Source organism: Phyllobates terribilis, unplaced genomic scaffold, assembly GCF_046119375.1.
Source record: "Phyllobates terribilis strain yellow unplaced genomic scaffold, ASM4611937v1 Scaffold_2__4_contigs__length_985480577, whole genome shotgun sequence".
NCBI lineage: Eukaryota > Metazoa > Chordata > Amphibia > Anura > Dendrobatidae > Phyllobates > Phyllobates terribilis.
The window spans coordinates 356617664-356635679 of record NW_027362762.1 but is presented as its reverse complement, the minus strand read 5'-3'; the positions used below and the strand labels follow the sequence as shown (position 1 = coordinate 356635679).

Here is an 18016-nt window from a genome sequence, read left to right as displayed (position 1 = left end):
CCACTCCATGACCTTACTGTGCTTCTTTTTGAGCCATTCCTTTGTTGCTTTGGCTGTATGTTTTGGGTCATTGTCTTGCTGGAAGACCCAGCCACGACCCATCTTTAATGCTCTTACTGAGGGAAAGAGGTTGCTGGCCAAAACCTCACAATACATGACCCCATCCTTCTTCCCTTCAGTACGGTGCAGTCGTCATGTCTCCTTTGCAGAAAAGCACCCCCAAAGTATAATGTTTCCCCACCATGCTTAACGGTTGGGACGATGTTCTTAGGGTTGTACTCATCCTTCTTCTTCCTCCAAACACGGCAACTTGAGTTAATGCCAAAGAGCTCAATTTTTGTCTCATCTGACCACAGCACCTTCTCCCAATAACTCACAGAATCATCCAGGTGTTCATTGGCAAACTTCAGACGAGCCTGCACATGTGCCTTCTTGAGCAGGGGGACCTTGCGGGCACTGCAGGATTTTAAACCTTTAAGGCGTAATGTGTTACCAATGGTTTTCTTGGTGACTGTGGTTCCAGCTGCCTTGAGATCATTAACAAGTTCCCCCCATGTAGTTTTAGGTTGATCTCTCACCTTCCTCATGATCAAGGGTACCCACGAGGTGAGATTTTGCATGGTGCTCGAGATCGATGTCGATTGACAGTCATTTGTATTTCTTCCATCTTCTTACTATTGCACAAACAGTTGTCTCCTTCTCACTCAGCGTCTTACTTTTGGTTTTGTAGCCCATTCCAGCTTTGTGCAGGTCTATGATCTTGTCCCTGACATCCTTAGAAAGCTCTTTGGTCTTGCCCATGTTGAAGAGGTTAGAGTCTGACTGATTAATTGAGTCTGTGGACAGGAGTCTTTTATACAGGTGACTATGTAAGAAAGCTGTCTTTAATGCAGGTAATGAGTTGATTAGGAGCGTCTAACTGGTCTGTAGGAGCCAGAACTCATAATGGTTTGTAGGGGATCAAATACTTATTTCTCACTGCAAAATGAAAAAAAAAATTATCTAATGTATACAATGTGATTTTCTTGATTTTTTTGGATATTCTATCTCTCAATGTTAAAATTAACCTACCCTTAAAATTATAGACTGTTCATGTCTTTGTCTGTGGGCAAACTTACAAAAACAGCAAGGGATCAAATACTTATTTCCTTCACTGTATGCATGTTTATTTCAATATCTGACATGAAATCAGAATAGACCTTTCCCGTTTTAGGTCAATTAGGATTACCATAATTTTTAATATTTGCCAAATGCCAGAATAATGAGAAACAATTCTGGACTGCCCATATGATGATGTCATGTGTTTGGAAGCTTCTGGCTGTTTTTTTGGCAACATCTGAGTTAATTAGAGACATACCTGTGGATGTATTTTAATGCACACCTGAAACACACTGTTTCATTGTGTAGCATCATGGGAAAGACTAAAGAAATCAGCCAAGACATCAGGAAGAGAATTGTGGACTTGCACAAGTCTGGCTCATCCTTAGGTACAATTTCAAGATACCTGAAGGTGCCTCGCTCATCTGTACAATCAATTATACCCAAGTACAAACAAGATGGGAATGTCCAGCGATCATACCACTCAGGAAGGAGACGGGTTCTGTGTCCCAGAGATGAACATGCTTTGGTCCAACATGTGCATATCAACCCAAAGACAAAAGCAAAAGACCTTGTGAAGATGATGGCGGAAGCTGGTAAGATTGTGTCAATATTCACAGTGAAACAAGAACTGTATCAACATGGGCTGAAAGGCCATTCTGCCAGGAAGAAGCCATTACTCCAAAAGTAACATCTCAAGACATCAGCCAGGAAGTTAAAGCTTGTGCGGAAATGGGTCTTCCAAATGGACAATGACCTGAAGCATACTGCCAAAATGGTAACAAAGTGGCATAAGAATGACAAAGTCAATGTTTGAAGTGGCTATCAAAAAGGCCTGATCTCAATCCTATTGAAAATTTATGGGCAAAGCTGAAAAGACAGGTGCGAGCAAGGTGACCTACAAACCTGGATCAGTTACACCAGTTTTGTTAGGAGGAATGGGCTCAAATTCCAACCAACTATTGTGAGAAGCTTGTGGAAGGATATCCCAAACGTTTGACCCAAGTCATTCAGTTTAAGTGCAATGGTACCAAATACTAATGAAATGTATGTAAACTTTTGACTTTGCAGTAAGTAATAAATATGCCTTAAAACTTTCTCTCTCTCTCATTATTCTGGCATTTGGCAAATATTAAAAATTATAGTAATCCTAATTGACCTAAAACGGGAAAGGTTTATTCTGATTTCATGTCAGATATTGAGAAAAACATGCATTTGTGTCTTTTTATATAGTGTTTGTAAACTTCTGGTTTCAACTGTATATAAGTAGAGAGAGAGAGAGACTATATGGACTGGAATACCTACACATTACACCTCCAGCAGTTTTTAGGATATCCCTTTCTAAAACATTAGCCACTAATATGAAGTTAGGTCCCCATTTGCAGCTGAACCAGCTTCCACGCTTCTGAGAAGGTGTTCTATATGATTTTGAAGTTTTTATCTTTGGGAATTTTTGCCCATTCATCCAGAAGACCATCTATAAGGTCAGATATTGTTGCTGGATGGAGGACCTGACTCACAATCCCCATTCAAGTTTATCCCAAAGTGTTCAATCCAGTTAAATTCAGGGCTATGTGGTGGCCAGTCAGTTTCTTCTATACTAAACTCGCCCAACAATACCTCCATGAACCTTGCTTTGTGCACTGCAAAGTCATGCTGGAATAGAAGAGGGCCTTCCCCAAAACAATGGTGGAAGCATACAATTGTCCAAAATTTCTTGGTATGCTAAAGCATTAAGATTTCCCTTTATTAAAACTAAGGGGCCTAGGCCAAACCCTGAAACACAGCGCAACAGAATTATCAGTTCTCCACCAAAATTTATAGTTGACACAATAAAGTGGCTGCGTTCATTTCAATATTCCATCAAATACTTAGTATTGTGCTTGGTAATGTAATTCTTGATTTGACTTGCATGGGTGGCGTCCTATTACATCACTAGGCACAAATTCAATGAGCTCTTTAGAATAACCCATTCTAGCACCAATGTTAGTACAGGCAGACTGCATGGCTTGGTGCTTGATTTTACACACATGTGATAATGAGACTGAATGAAAAACCTGAATTCAGTGATTGAGAAGTGCATTCCAATATTTTTGTCCATGTAGTCTGTGTATATATTGGGGAAGATTTTCTGCGTCGTGGTAGGCAAAATAGGATAAATGCAGTTAGTGAAAGTAACATAGGAGCTCTTTTCAGATAGGGTTTTTCCTGTTTTATATTGTTGGTGTACAAATTTAATACAAAGTCTTTACCTGCATGCACAAAACACAAATAAACAGCTGCTCGGCTGACTAGACTTCTCTGACTATACAGATGTCCTACTACCAATCACCAGAGAAAGAAACAAGTAGGTTGTGTGTTACCTCACGTCAATAGCCCCAACTGGAGACTAGTCATCCTCAGTCATAGAGTGTTGCGTCCATTTCCATGTTTGTTGCCTATGTTTCTGCCTTTGTCGCTTACCTCCATTGTCGGCACCTCTGGGCTACAGTGCAGCAGTTTGGACTATTTTGAAACTAGTGATACTTGCTAGTCTATGAGCTTAGGGGTTAACACCTAAATTTGTTATCTAAATTGCTGCCTTTTGTGAGCCTCAGCATCGCTCACACTATTTAATTCTCCAACTTTCACCACAGGTTGTAAGTTAGAAGCTTAGCTTCCTGTTTACTTGTGTTATGGCCTCTACTCTGCCTAATTCATTCCTGTTCTTTGACATTGGTCCATATTTTGACATCCCTTATGCCTGACATTTCTACTCCTGTTTTTATTCCTGTTTGTGATCTCCTGGTATTGACACGGCTTCCTGACTATTGTATCTCAGCCTGCTCGGGACATCAGATTGCCCTTACAAGCTCTTTTAACAGCTGCCTGACTGTCAAGTACTGAGCTGTCCTGACACAGAGTCTCTTTAAATGGATGCCTGCTTCTTCACAAAACAGCAATGGAGGCTGGAATGAAAGTCTATTCTCTTCAGCGATGAGTCCTACTTTTGACTTAAATGCAATGGTAATCTGGGATAGATGTAAAGTGCTAAGCATAAATGAGCACTCCCTGTTTTATAAGATATGTCACTAAACACAAGAACAATTTCCATAATTTTGACAAGACTGGATTTAACATGTTAAACTTCGTTTCATGTTATGGGTTAAAAAAAAACAGAACATGAAACTAAGTTTAACAATATACAGTCCTGCTCATCGTTATTGGCACCCATGAAGTTTAAGTACATAATGTGAAATATCTCCTGAAAAAAATGAATCAAGTGAAACAGTTTTTCTGTATAGAGCTTGTGTTAAATACAAAAGAGCAAATGTTAGGCTGAGTTCACACGATGCGTTTTTCATGCGTTTCCGCGGCGTTTTTGCAGTTGCGTAAACGCCGCGGAAACGCATGAAAAACGCATGGTAGAAGGGCAGCAATGTTCCCCAATGGAAATCCGCATGTGCTGTGCCCATGATGCGGATTTTTCCGCAGCGTAAACGCTGCGGTCAAAAATCCGCAGCATGTCAATTAATTTTGCGGAAACGCTGCTCTTTTGCCGCCATTGACTTGCATTAGACCGCATGGAATCCGCATCACTGTATATGTTGATGCGCTTTTCATGCGGTCTAATGTGCGGATGGTACCCGGGTGTGGATGAGAGAACTCTCATCCAGACCCAGGTACCATTAAAAAAAAAAAAATAAAATAAAAAATATATATATTCTCACCTTCTGACGGCCCGCGCTGCGTCCTGCCGGCTTCCCGGGCACTTCGCGGTTGAATGAAGAAGGACCTTCGCTGACGTCAGAGTCATGTGACGGGTCACGTGACGCTGACGTCGGAAGGTCCTAAAGTCTTCACTGCCGGCAGCCGGGACCAATGAAGCAGGAGACCGGGGGCCATCAGAGGGTAAAGTATAGATTTATTTTTTATTTTTTGACATTCACACACTATATAAATCCATGCCGGTTGCATGGATTTATATAGTGTGAAGTTGACAAGCACTTTCCAAGTGATGCTAAAATCGCTTGGGAAGCGCTTGTCAACCCGCATGCGGAAATGAAAGTGAAGACCGCTTCATTTCCGCATGTCCCTGGCAGGAAACCGCATGTACAATCCGCATGCGTTTTTTCCTGCCAGAGAGATGCAGAAACGCTCAGGAAAAAATCCTGAGCATTTCTGCATCGTGTGCACATACCCTTAAACAATAATTTAAAACAAAAAACAATGGGAGGAAAAAATAGAAAAACCTAAAGCCTGCTGTGTCACTGGTATTGGCACCCTTTACATTTATTTAGTATGGGAACACTTTTTGACTTGCCTGTGGTAAATCACAAAAGAGATTCACCTGTGATTAATTGTCGGTGCCCATGTGGCATGAATTAGCCAGTGAAGGGTGACTTCAGTGTTTTAAAAAAACAAATAGTAGGCCATGTTCCTTTGTCACAATGGTGAAGACAAAGGAGCTGTCTGAGGACATCTGAACTGCTATTATTAGCAAACATAAGACTTCCAAAGGGTATAAGGCCATCTCCAAAGACCTTGGTATCCCAGTTTCAACAGTGTGCAATTTTATTAAGAAGTTTGCCAAACATGGAACTGTCAAGAACCTCCCTGGATGCTGGGGAAAGAGGAAAATTGACAAGAGATGTCTTCGAAGGTTGGTGCAAATGGTGGAAAAAACACCACGTCAAATATCCAAAGACCTGAAGGCCAGTCTGGAATAGTCTGGGGTTATGGTTTCAACAAGTACCATATGCCACACACAAAACCAAGCAGACCTTTATGGGCGAAGGCCAAGGAAGAAACTATTGCTGGAGAAAATACATGAAAAGAAATGACTGATCTTTGCCAAAGAGTACCTTGACAGACCACAATCCTTCTGGGAATATGTTCTGTGGACAGATGAAACAAAAATAGATCTTTTTGGCAATGCAAAACAACAGTTGGTTACAGATGGCGCAATGAAGCTTCTAAGGAAAAGAACACCTTACCAACAGTTAAGCATGGTGGAGGATCCATACTGCTGTGGGATTGCTTTGCTGCATTCCGTACTGGAGGCCTTGACCGTATCACAGGAATCATGAGAATTATCAAGAGATTTTAGAGAAAAATGTCCTACCCAGTGTAAGAAAACTTGGTTTGAGTCGAAGATCATGGGTCCTCCAGCAAGACAATGACCCAAAGCACACATCCAAAAGCACACAGGAAAGATTGAAAAAGAAAAAATGGACTGTTTTAAAATGGCCAGAAATTAGTTCTGACCTCAATCCCATTGAAAATCTTTAGGGTGAGCTGAAATCTGCCATGGGAAAGAAGCCTGCAAACATTCAAGAGCTTGAACAAACTGCAAAGGAAGAGTGGGAGAAAATTTCAGCTAAGAAGTGCAATAAGCTTATAGATGGCTACAAGAAACGTTTGGAGGCTGTTAGCAATGCCAAAGAGTGTGCAACCAAGTATTAATTAGGGGTGCCTTTATTGCTGCACATGCTGTTTATTCTGCTTTTTTCTTTGAAACTGCAACATGAAAGTTGAAAAACAATGTTTTATTGTTGTATTACTTTGGACCACTAATTAAAAAATCCAGAGGATATAACTTTGGTAGATTTCCATTTATTTCTGAAGATATTGTACAGTCTATGAAAAAAATTAAGGGGTGCTAATAGTGGTGAGCAGCACTGTAACTTTCATTACAATATTTTCAGTTTTACTCCATTTAGTTGATACAAAAATGAATACACCTCACATAAAAAACAACTACATTTAGTATTTTCTTTGACCAACATGATTTTAAGGATAGCACCAGGTCTTCTAGGCATTGAATGTACAGGTTGGTAACATATTGCAACATTTATCTTTTTCCATTCTCCGAGAATGACCTCTTTTAGAGCCTGGATGCTGGATGGTGAGTGATGCCCAACTTGTCTCTTCAGAATTTTCCCTTAGGTGTTTGATTGGGTGCATATCAGGAGAAATTTCACCCTGTTCTTCATCACAAATGGAACAGCCTTAGATCTGTGTTTTGGATCATTGTCATGTTGGAAAAGTGGATGTGTCGCGGCCGGACAAGGGGATATCCAATGGACGGCACAACATACAGTAACAACAGGATGATAAAAGGGGAAGGAAGACCCTACCAGTAGGGAGCGAGGGATGGGACACCTCCTGACACCAAACTGTGTCTGTCCCTAAGCTCCCCTAATACCCTATACACTTGCCTAATCCCCTGACTGTCACCACAACATGCTGCCAGAAAGAGACTAACATTAACCCTTGCTGGACCAAAGGAAAAAAACTGCATTTAAATTTCAGCATACCCAGAGCTACCACGAATCCCCAAATGATTTGTGACAGCATGTTTCCCAAGAGCACTGAGTGATGGTAGCATTTTCTCTTTTAATATAGAGCAGTACATCTGTGAATTAATAATACCACCATTGAATAATAGCTCCCTGATATCAGCAGCACTCATGCAGCCACACGTAAGGACACTGCCTCCACCATATTTCACCGTAGGCCATTGTAGGCAGCATGCATTTTTATATGTATTCTTCACCATTGAGACGGCATACAGTTTTGAAGCCATCACTTCCAAAAAGATTTATCTTGATCTCATCACTCCAAAGTATAGCGTTCCAGTAGTCTTCTAATTTTTCAGCATGGGCCAAAGCGAATTGTAGGGGGGGCCATTTTTGTGCATGGGCTTTAGGAGAGGCTTCCTTCATGGCCGATACCCAACTCTGCAGTGTATGTTACGAGAAATACAACGGTTTGACTGTCATCTTCTGTAGTTAACTGCAGTGAGCTTACAAGTCGATGTTCTTCAGCCTTTCTCATCAGAAGATAGTCCTGCTTAAGTGTTAACTTCCATGGTTAGCCTGGATGTCTCTGTGAAATGGTTGCAGTTCCATCTTTGTTCATTTTTTGCATCATTGCTAAAGTAAACTGACTGAATAACCAAACCGAATATCACATGTGGAGCCTAATAGACAGAGACAACCAGCAGACACGAAGCCCCCCTAAAAAATACCTTTTAATAATTTACTCTAAAAAGGACTCAAAAATTCCATAGACAAACAACAATAATACTCCTAATGATAGGACATCACGAATTAGGTAATACACCGACCGGGAGGGAATGCAAATTAATCCTGTCCCTATTCTGTCCCTAAAACCTCTCCCTACCTGACAGCGGAGGTTGGCACCCTAATTTGTACTTTGTGGCGCCCTCACTCCACGTCGGTGTCCCTAATGTCCCTACAAAGACCCTTATCTTAATTTTAACAAAACCACAATGGTGAGAAAGGGTAGAAAAAAAGTGAACGTATAAGTAAAGAAGCCGATAATTATTAATCAATAGTTATAGATGGCCAAATTCATATAGTAGGGTATATATCAGTGCTCTAGGATTAAGGAGCACAATGTTTATCTTGCCATAGCCAAATCAATCAAATAGCAGCCAGAGCAGTCAATCAATTTATGGACACATACTCCACATTAGTAATCCAGCTATGTACCCCAAAGGGCTCCAATATCAAAATCCCACCCAAATAAATATATGCTACACAGTAGTAAAATCAACACAGACACATATTCCTTATTACTTCACCATACATCAAATGGGATTCTGGCACTAGTATCTAAAGAGGCATCACATCTATAACATAATGTCAGATCCAGATTTTAGACGACTAGAAATGGCAGTCAATTCTAAATATTCATTAGAAAGTAGAGAATGACACTTTTTGACAATCAATCATAAATGTTCATTAGTAAACAAAGAATGGCACTTATCATTAATAGTCCCTAGCCTTTTCAAACGACTAGAAATAGCAGTCAAGAGATAAATTATCATTGGTAAGTAAAAAATGACACTTATCCTTAGTAGGCCCTAGTCCCTAATCGTTGACCTGGTCTCTAATCTGAGCTGATGTCAACCTGTGATTTCTGAGGCTGGTGACATTCTCAGAAGCAGAGGTGACTCTTGGTCTTCCTTTCCTGGGGCGGTCCTCATATGAGCCAGTTTCTTTGATGGTTTTTGCAACTGCACTTGGGGACACATTCAAAATTTGCCCAATTTTTCGGACTGACTGACCTTAATTTCTTAAAATAATGATGGCCACTTGTTTTTCTTTACTTAGCTGCTTTTTTCTTGCCATAATACAAATTCTAACAGTCTATTCAGTAGGACTATCAGCTGTGTATCCACCAGACTTCTGCGCAACACAACTGATGGTCCCAACCCCATTTATAAGGCAAGAAATCCCACTTATTAAACCTGACATGGCACACCTGTGAAGTGAAAACCATTTCCGGTGACTATCTCTTGAAGCTCATCAAGAGAATGCCAAGAGTGTGCAAAGCAGTCATCAAAGCAAAAGGTGGCTACTTTGAAGAACCTAGAATATAAGACATATTTTCAGTTGTTTCACACTTTTTTGTTAAGTATATAATTCCACACGTGTTAATTCATAGTTTTGAAGCCTTCAGTGTGAATGTACAATTTTCAAGGTCATGAAAATACAGAAAAATCTTTAAATGAGTGTGTCCAAACTTTTGGTCTGTACTGTGTATATATATATATATATATATATATATATATATATATATATATATATATAAAACAGTGCAAAAAAATGAAACAATGGCTGAATTGTTACCCCCAATCAAAAAATGAAGGAAAGTTAATCAACAAGTTACCCAAACTAGTACCGTTAAAATGTATAACCCATATCTTAAAAGCCCTCATTCAGTTAAATCAATCAATAAATTAAAAAAAGTTATGAGAACTAAATGAAGGCCAAAACAGGCCATGTCCTTAAAAGGTTAATAGAATCTATGACATATAAAATCTATCACATCCTTGTTCCAATATGTGATGCCAGCATTGTCTCATGCAGCACTTCCACATGTTTTCCAGTCTGTTTGTTGCTATAATAGAAATTATTAACAAAATTGGATCACTTACCCTGCCAATGTTAATAATGGAATCAATTTGCCTGACAAGACTGCAAAGAAAGAACCATTTTTATTATCCCGCCTTCCATTGTTTCTGTAAATGTGATATTTTTATAGTAGTTATTTTTAGATTTATCCCCTAAAGCATCTCAGAATTTATCTATTATCTGGATGTGTTGGATCTTGATGTACCAATGTGGAGTTGCCCTTACACAAGAGTTCTATACAAAAGCATAATTCCACTTTTTAACTGTTTTTGATTATTGCCTTTGTGTTGTCTGCATGTTCTAATAGGACACATGTTTGGTTTGTCGAGATGGAACAATCTATATTAATATAACTGGGCAAAAAAGTACCAAGTGACCATAATGAAAGTATTTACAAAGTTATTCAAAATTTTATTAAGAATTGACCAATTTAATGATTATTATATTTTTCCATACTCTAGTTTGCACTAAGCTTTCATCCTATTGGTGTTTTAGGTTAACAGTCCTTTATTCCAAATGCTGTTCTACTGTACTGGCTCTGAAAACTCATGTATTGGTAGTAGTAGTAAAGTATCTAGCTGCCGCTATGGTCCATGCTTCCTGGATTGAGGTGTTATAGCATATATCAGTGCAGGAAATTGAAGTTTTAATCTGTTTTGCCATTATAGGAGAAAACAGATACAGTGTTAGTGGTAGCCGACCAGGGAATGGATGTTTTAACCTTGTTGCCAGTTTGAGATAAAACTCATCTAAAATCAGCGGTAGGCCACCAGATAGGTGTTGGCTATCTAGTAGGTAATACGGGAGTGTGCATTTTGACAGTTAGTCAGCATTAAATGAAAAATATGTATCATCTAAGGCAGTAGATAGAAAAGATAAAAACTCAGAGTCCTCAATAGTACAGTTAGATACCTTCTATTAGCTAGCTGAAAAGATAATGAATGACAAATAGGATGCTTTCAAGACTACATAGCTCTCTTCTTCAGACATGGTTTAAATGTTTTGTGTTACATATTTATGCACAAATGAAAATAGATATAGGGTTGTGAATAAGGCAAGATATAAAGCAGAGCCATCAATATGACTGGGAGGGTAAACAGTTGGAGGAAAAAAATAGTTAAAGCAGCCAATAGATAATAGATTCTGAGAGGTCCTGGTGTGATCAAGGCATTTGTCCTTTAGTTGTCTATATCTAACCCCTTCCTGACGTAGGGCAGGGCATACAAAAAAACTAATATCAAGAATTCACATTTTTTGGTGAACACACTTCATAAAAAATAGGCTTTATTAAAGTGATTAAAAATTGCATAAGTACCTCAAGCTCGAATAAGTAAAAATAACACATTGCCATGCAAAAAACAAGCCATCACACAGGTCCATCAACGAAAAAATAACATAGTCAAAGGTCACATGAAATGACAACAGAAACAATTTTTTAACTCCAAAATGTAAAAAAAACATACAAGTTTTATATTGAAGAATCACGTTGCCTGTTCATTTTTACTGCACAATGAATGCTGTGGAAACACAACCCAAAAAACACTGATGGAATTGTGTTTTTTTCACCAAGTCACCCAACTTGGATTTTTAAAAAAATTTTCAGTACATTTTAAGGCAAATGAGTGATGTCATTCAAAACTACAACTTGTTCCCCCAAAAAAGACCTTGTACAGCTATTTTGGAAAAAAAGTTAGGAAAAAATAAAAGTGGGAAAACAAAAAAATCTGTCTAGAAAGGGATAAAGAAAAGATATCCCACTGTAACGATTTGCCCAGGATGACCTAGAACCAAGTAGATAAATGCAGTGCCCAAAGCAGCAATAAGCAATGTACAGAGCCTCACTGTTCCTGCTTTGCACACTGCTTACATCCAGCTGATGTCCCAGCAGACAAAAGCTGATCATTGGACTTGTGCCAGGTTTGAGACCCCTACTGATCCTATAAATCAGTCACCAATGTGTTGGTTCCAGACGACCCCTTTATAGGCTTTACAAATGAGATTTTAAATGCACCTTCTAGAGTACCAAGTGGTTAATTAAGACACATGTTGTCATTACTAGAAACTTTTCTTTACTGCCACTGACAAGTTGCAAGTTTTTGTGTTGACATTTCTCATCCCAAGGGTTTTGAATACCAATATAGTGAAATTGGCAGCATCCAAGATACATTGTTCTCATTGGACTGTTCTGCTTTCTCTGACAGTTGTTTCTTTTCAGCTCTTATATGTAGAGCTTGGCGTAATTATTATTTATAAGTTCATCCTGCTTTTATGTAGAAAATACTTATTCATCCAAGAATTGCATATCACAAGAAGACTGAAAAAAGTTATTTTTAATATGCTTTCATTTTTTTTTTGTTTTACAGTAGTTCCCAAAGTTACAGAGTCTCCTCCAGTTTCAAAAGTTTCAGAAAAACCTGCGGTTGAAGATCTCAAACCAGGTATAGTTTTCTATAAAAAAAACATATATATTTCTTCAGAAGAGTTAAATAATTGAATATTTAATACTTTTCTTGCTCATTTAAAGAGGTATTCCAATCTTCTACATTTATGACTTACCTACAGGATATGCCATAGATGTCTGTTATATGCAGGTTCCACATCTTGAGAACAGGGAACAGTGAGGTGGCTGCACAAACACTGAACTCTCTTCCATTTTTATGTGAATTCTGAAAAATGCCAAAGGTGCACAGCAAATTTTAGAACTCTTAGTGTATGAGCACATGATGTCCTTTTCAGAAGGATTCCACCTGACAGTGATAAAAAAGCCCCAAAAAATGCACATACGTAAGGCAATGTAAAAATGACTTGCAGTGCATATGTTCAGTCTTTTTAACTTGAGCGGTTAAAAGAAGTGACCTGACTATTCTTCTGGCATCGTCCTCTTAGAAGCTGCTTATTATTAACATATGCAAAACGTCAGATAATGCATAAAAAAGATGCTTCAGAACAAAAAATACCACCGGTGTTTTCCTGAAGCGTCTTAGAAGGAAAAACTCAGCAGATAAGTCTAAAAGATATTGCGTGCACATACCCTTATACATATTAATGGAGAGCTTTGTATGCGTAGCCAACTCTCATCTGACAGCAGAGCACAACAGGACCCCATTTTCAAGACAAATGCGAGTCACAGCAGTAGGACCTCCATCTTTTGGACATTTATGTCTTAATATGTGAATGTCATAAAAGTCGCAGATGTGACAATCTCTTTACTTCTGTATTTAAAAAGATAAATAAATATTCAACAATTATAAGTTACCTCTGCAAATAACTTCAATGTGTTTTAAACTAATTTAATTTGATTTATTTGTTCTTAATTAAATGTTTTTTTTATGTCCTTAATTAAATATGCTTTGTTTCTCTGTGTTATTAATAAACTCTCTATTACAGGATCTCTAATTGTATAATTATTTCTTTGCTTGTATTTATTTAATTTTTTCATAATCATATTTTGTGTATCTACTTTCACATTTTTTGTAACAGTTGCAAGCCAACCTATTGTGGAATCTTTTACTCCAGATTCATCTACTGATACCCTAGAATGGGTCAGAGCAACCATGGGTAACATACCTTCCATGATTATCACCATTATCCTCTCTCCTCGAGTTCATATTTTCCAGTGAACAATTTACATTGTTGCCTTTTTAGGAAACCATGGCTGAATTGTCATTCCACAGATATGAATCTTCACCATTTTTTTCATGACTTCTTCTCTTTGTTCATCTAGAAATAGCTCATCGGCCACTGAGCTCAGCTGACGTTACTTGTGCTGCATGTGGCAGTTGCTTCGTTTCCTTTCTAGCATTTAAGCATTGCTTTATGCTACAGATTATTTGTGTGCATTGTGGCCGGCAAGTTTACAAAGCTAATGCTGTTTTATTATGTCTTTATTTCAAAATCCTAAGCTTTCCAGATTGTTTGTTTTCTCTAAAACCAATGTGATTCCCCTCCCACAAAAAAAAAATAGACAAAGTGACCTTTAACGGATTTGCACACCAACTGAATTGAGATTTGACTGCAAGGTTTGTAAATTAACAATAATAAGTTGATTCACATTTATCGCGTTCTCGCTATTATCAGTGCCATTACAGTGGAAAAGCACATTATTATATCATGTGTATTTCTTAATTGTATTTCCATAAAAAAATTGTTGTTCTTAAAACATATCTATTGACTTGGATTGAGAGTAGTGCCTATAGGACCTTCTGCTAAGTACAAGTACCAGCAGCTACATCCATCTAAGATTAGGGTATCAAATAGTGTTTGGACTCTTCAGTATATATTTATTTCATAGAATCATAGAATCATAGAATGGTAAAGTTGGAGGGGACCTCCTGGGTCGTCTGGTCCAACCCCCTGCTCAAAGCAGGATTCACTAATCATCTCAGACAGATGTCTGTCCAGCCTCTGTTTAAAGACGTCCATTGAAGGGGAACTCACCACCTCTCATGGCTGCCTGTTCCACTCGTTGATCACCCTCACTGTCAAAAAGTTTTTTCTAATATCTAATCTGTATCTTCTCTCTTTATTTTGCTCACTTATGTAGCGCCATTAATATTACAGCGGTTTACAGACATTATCAGCCTTGTCCCCCTTGGAGGTCACACAGATTCCCTATCAGTATGTCTTTAGAGTGAGGAAGGAAACCTGAGAACCCGGAGGAAACCCACGCAAACATGGGGACAACATGCAAACTACTTGCAGAGTTTGTATGTTCTGGGGTCCTGGGTTCAAATCCTTGGTGTGATGTGATCCCAGGACCCCAGTGCTGCAATGTTGCAGTGCTAACCACTGAGCCACCGTCTTCCCTATACACCAAGAAATTCTGTAAATGTGCACACATATGAAGCCTATAGACTATCATTAGCTAAAGACTCTCCTGTTGTCATATGTTTGGCTAAACATACATTGATATATCTTTGCATATATCGATAAATTGTTTAATACAGCTGGATGCATAAAGAATGTTTACTATATGGTTTCTTACATTGAGAATCAATTGTTGGTTAATGAAATTGTTCTACACAATTGTGTACATCTTGGGCATTCATTTAGTAAATGTTTCAGTTAAATGTACTGCCAGAACAGAGGATGTAGCTAGTCTTCAGGAACATGTTCCCAATGTTCTTATAATAGCAATGGTGCATTGTAATAATATATTATTTAAAGTGCTACCGTCTGAGCACATTAAAGGGGCATTCTCAAGTCTGGTAGTTATCCCCTGTTGCTGAGAGTCCAACTGCTGAGACCACGATCAATCCCGAGAGCCAGGGCACTGAAGAATCCTGTGTGAATGGAGCAGTGGTCATTCATGCACACTGCCACTCCATTCAATCTTATGGGAGTGCCAAAGACCAGCCAAGTGGAGCATTCTGCTATGTCCGCCGATTCCATTAAGAATGGAGAATGGAGCTGCAGTGCGCATGATCGAACACTGCTCTATTCATACACGGCTCTTCCAGAGCTCCAGTTCTCGGGATCGGTGGGGGTCACAGCAGCTGAACCCCCAGTGATCAGGAAGTTATCCCCTATCCGGTGGATAGGGGATAACTTGCAAACTTGAGAATACTCCATTAATGTGACCATTATTATTGCTGTTACTTACTTAAATATTTAATAACATCAAGGTTCATTGCTTTAGAAATTGCTCAAAATTTATTGGGTTTGGGAATTGCCTAAAAATGTGAGTTGGCAACTGTGCAGAATAAATCCCATAAAAATCAGTTTTTCTTTGTTTATAAATTATAGCAATATTAAGGATTGTATGCACGGACTATTAAATGACACATTTCTAACCACATTGTATAAATATAACCAATCAGTTTCCAAACTATTGTAGCATTCCAAGTCAGCCACAATAATTCTTTTGTGTTTTCTGTAGAAAACTATTTAAAAACAATGAAGCACAGTATCTAAATTTCCACTGTTCCATTTTTCTCTTTTCTGATTGGCACATAATATCTCATACAAACTTTGGTGTTTAGTTCCACCTATTCAGATAGGTCCTTAGAGATAGGAATGTCAGTGTAATGCTGTTGCTGTTTTTTCAGTAAACACAATTATGACACTATTATTACTCGGTTATTGCTAACACATATTCAGTATTAATACTGTTAGGCCTGTGGTGATTTTGCCGGTTTTGTATGCATTTTTTCAATCTGCTTTTAAACCTGTGTGAATATACAGCATGTCCCTAAATTCTGCTGGTAATCTTGAATGCTTGGATTGGATTATTTATGGCTGTATAATATATTCCCCGCTTTAGAATTTGCAATATCTAACTATACTTGGCTGTATGTTTTAGCATTTTATTTCATTGATGCAACACATTGCATGCACATATGCAAGCTGTCTAGTATCCTTGCATTAGTATTAGTATTCTCGATTTCTCCATGACAATCATTTCATGCAGTCTATTTCATGCAATTGCACCAACTGGATCTTTATTTGTACCCACAGTAACCCATCCTTTTTTCCAAGTAACTAATTTACCAGTTGAATCCTCTACAACAGATGAACACACAGCTTCTTTGGGTAATACTATATCAATGTTCAATTCGCTTGCTTCCATAGATATAGTTTAGCATGAGTCTTAAGGTGAGTTTACATTAATTGATTTTGTAACGTTAAATGACCGCCAATCAGTGAACGCCTATCAATCGACAGTCATTTAATACTCTTTTTACACAGGCTGACTGTTCTTTAGGTGTGCATTGAACGAGCAGTGATAGATCGTTCAGTGTGCTTAGACTGCCATTGTTGCCTGCAGTGCAGCTCCTGTTTACACAGGACGATGTGCTGCTAAGAGGGTTTTGTAGGTTTGTCGGGTAATCGACAGCCTGTTTAGAGTGCTTGATTATTGTGAAACAAGCATTCTTAGGAACACTCTTTCGCAATAATAATGCAGTCTACATAGAACTTTATCCACATGTTTATTATCTACAATAGTATGAAGTTAGAAATATGTTCTGAATAGCAAGGAATACATTTAGTTGTTTCACTATGTGAACTATGTTGCCACTCTGCTCTCTTCTGTTTTTGTTTTGTTGCTTTTTTTTAATACTACATTGTTATTTAGAGGACTTTTTTAGTTTTTTTTTCTATAGATCTCTCGAGTCAGATACTGTATATTCTATGTATTTAGTTGTCAAGACAAAATTATCTGAATTTCTTTGTTTAAATATTGCTAAATGAACTACTGGAAGTTAAATACATTTTAGTAGAAATGGGTTTGTATTCTACTCGAACTTTACAAAAATCAATATTCTCCAGAATGCGGATTTTTTTGTAATTCTGCCGGTTTTCTTTTAGGTTAAAAAAAAACTAATATCCACTTCAACCATCACCTCTCCAGACAGCTCCACCGGTCACTCTCCTACATACGGTCCTCAGAACGTATTATTACCACCACTGTGGACTGCATCTTTACAGTGGGCCATGACTTCCAGGCCTTATCGCAGTCAGAAATCCGGTCTAGAGAGTGCTTTGTAAAGTGGTAACAAATGCCCAGAGACATCTCAGGCCTAGTCATGACTGGAAGTCCTGATCTGGGGTCCACGACTAGGCCCGGGATGTCTCTGCACTTTCACGTTATAAGGTCATGGCAATATTATGACACGCACTTTTAGCACTCGCAGGGTTGTCCAAGGCCTAGTTACATCTGGAAAACCTGGCGTAGCATGAAGGTGCAGTGTGCAGCGCCTTTAGAAGATGCGCTGAGGAATGTACAAGGAACAGTGAGAAGCGGAGGTGAGCGGTGAAGTGAGTATTAGTTGTTTGGGATTTTTTCCTACATCTTAAGTTTATTATGCCCTCGGGTCTCTCCAGAACACAGAGCATAATAATGGATATTCATTTTGCGGAGAATACATTTGCAACAATTCGAATTTCCCAGTAAAATCCACTTGATTTGGCAAATTTGAATCCCATCAGATCCACTAATCTCTGCATTTCAGCAGTAAGTGCTTCAAAAAAGGGACACGTTCTAGCACAAT

The 18016-nt window shown here is 38.5% G+C and overlaps 1 protein-coding gene across 38 annotated transcripts in view; it reads left to right on the top strand.

Moving 5' to 3' along the window:
- ABI3BP (ABI family member 3 binding protein) overlaps positions 1-18016 on the top strand; it is a 436219-nt gene that overhangs the window by 233375 nt on the left and 184828 nt on the right. For 26 of the 38 annotated variants that reach the window (XM_073664653.1, XM_073664641.1, XM_073664659.1 and 23 more), the window contains exons 9-11: positions 12389-12463; positions 13506-13583; positions 16482-16556. In XM_073664653.1, coding sequence (XP_073520754.1) covers positions 12389-12463; positions 13506-13583; positions 16482-16556 — 228 coding nt within the window. The remainder of the gene's footprint in view (positions 1-12388; positions 12464-13505; positions 13584-16481; positions 16557-18016) is intronic. The other 12 variants (XM_073664670.1, XM_073664668.1, XM_073664664.1 and 9 more) reach the window with 6 other exon arrangements.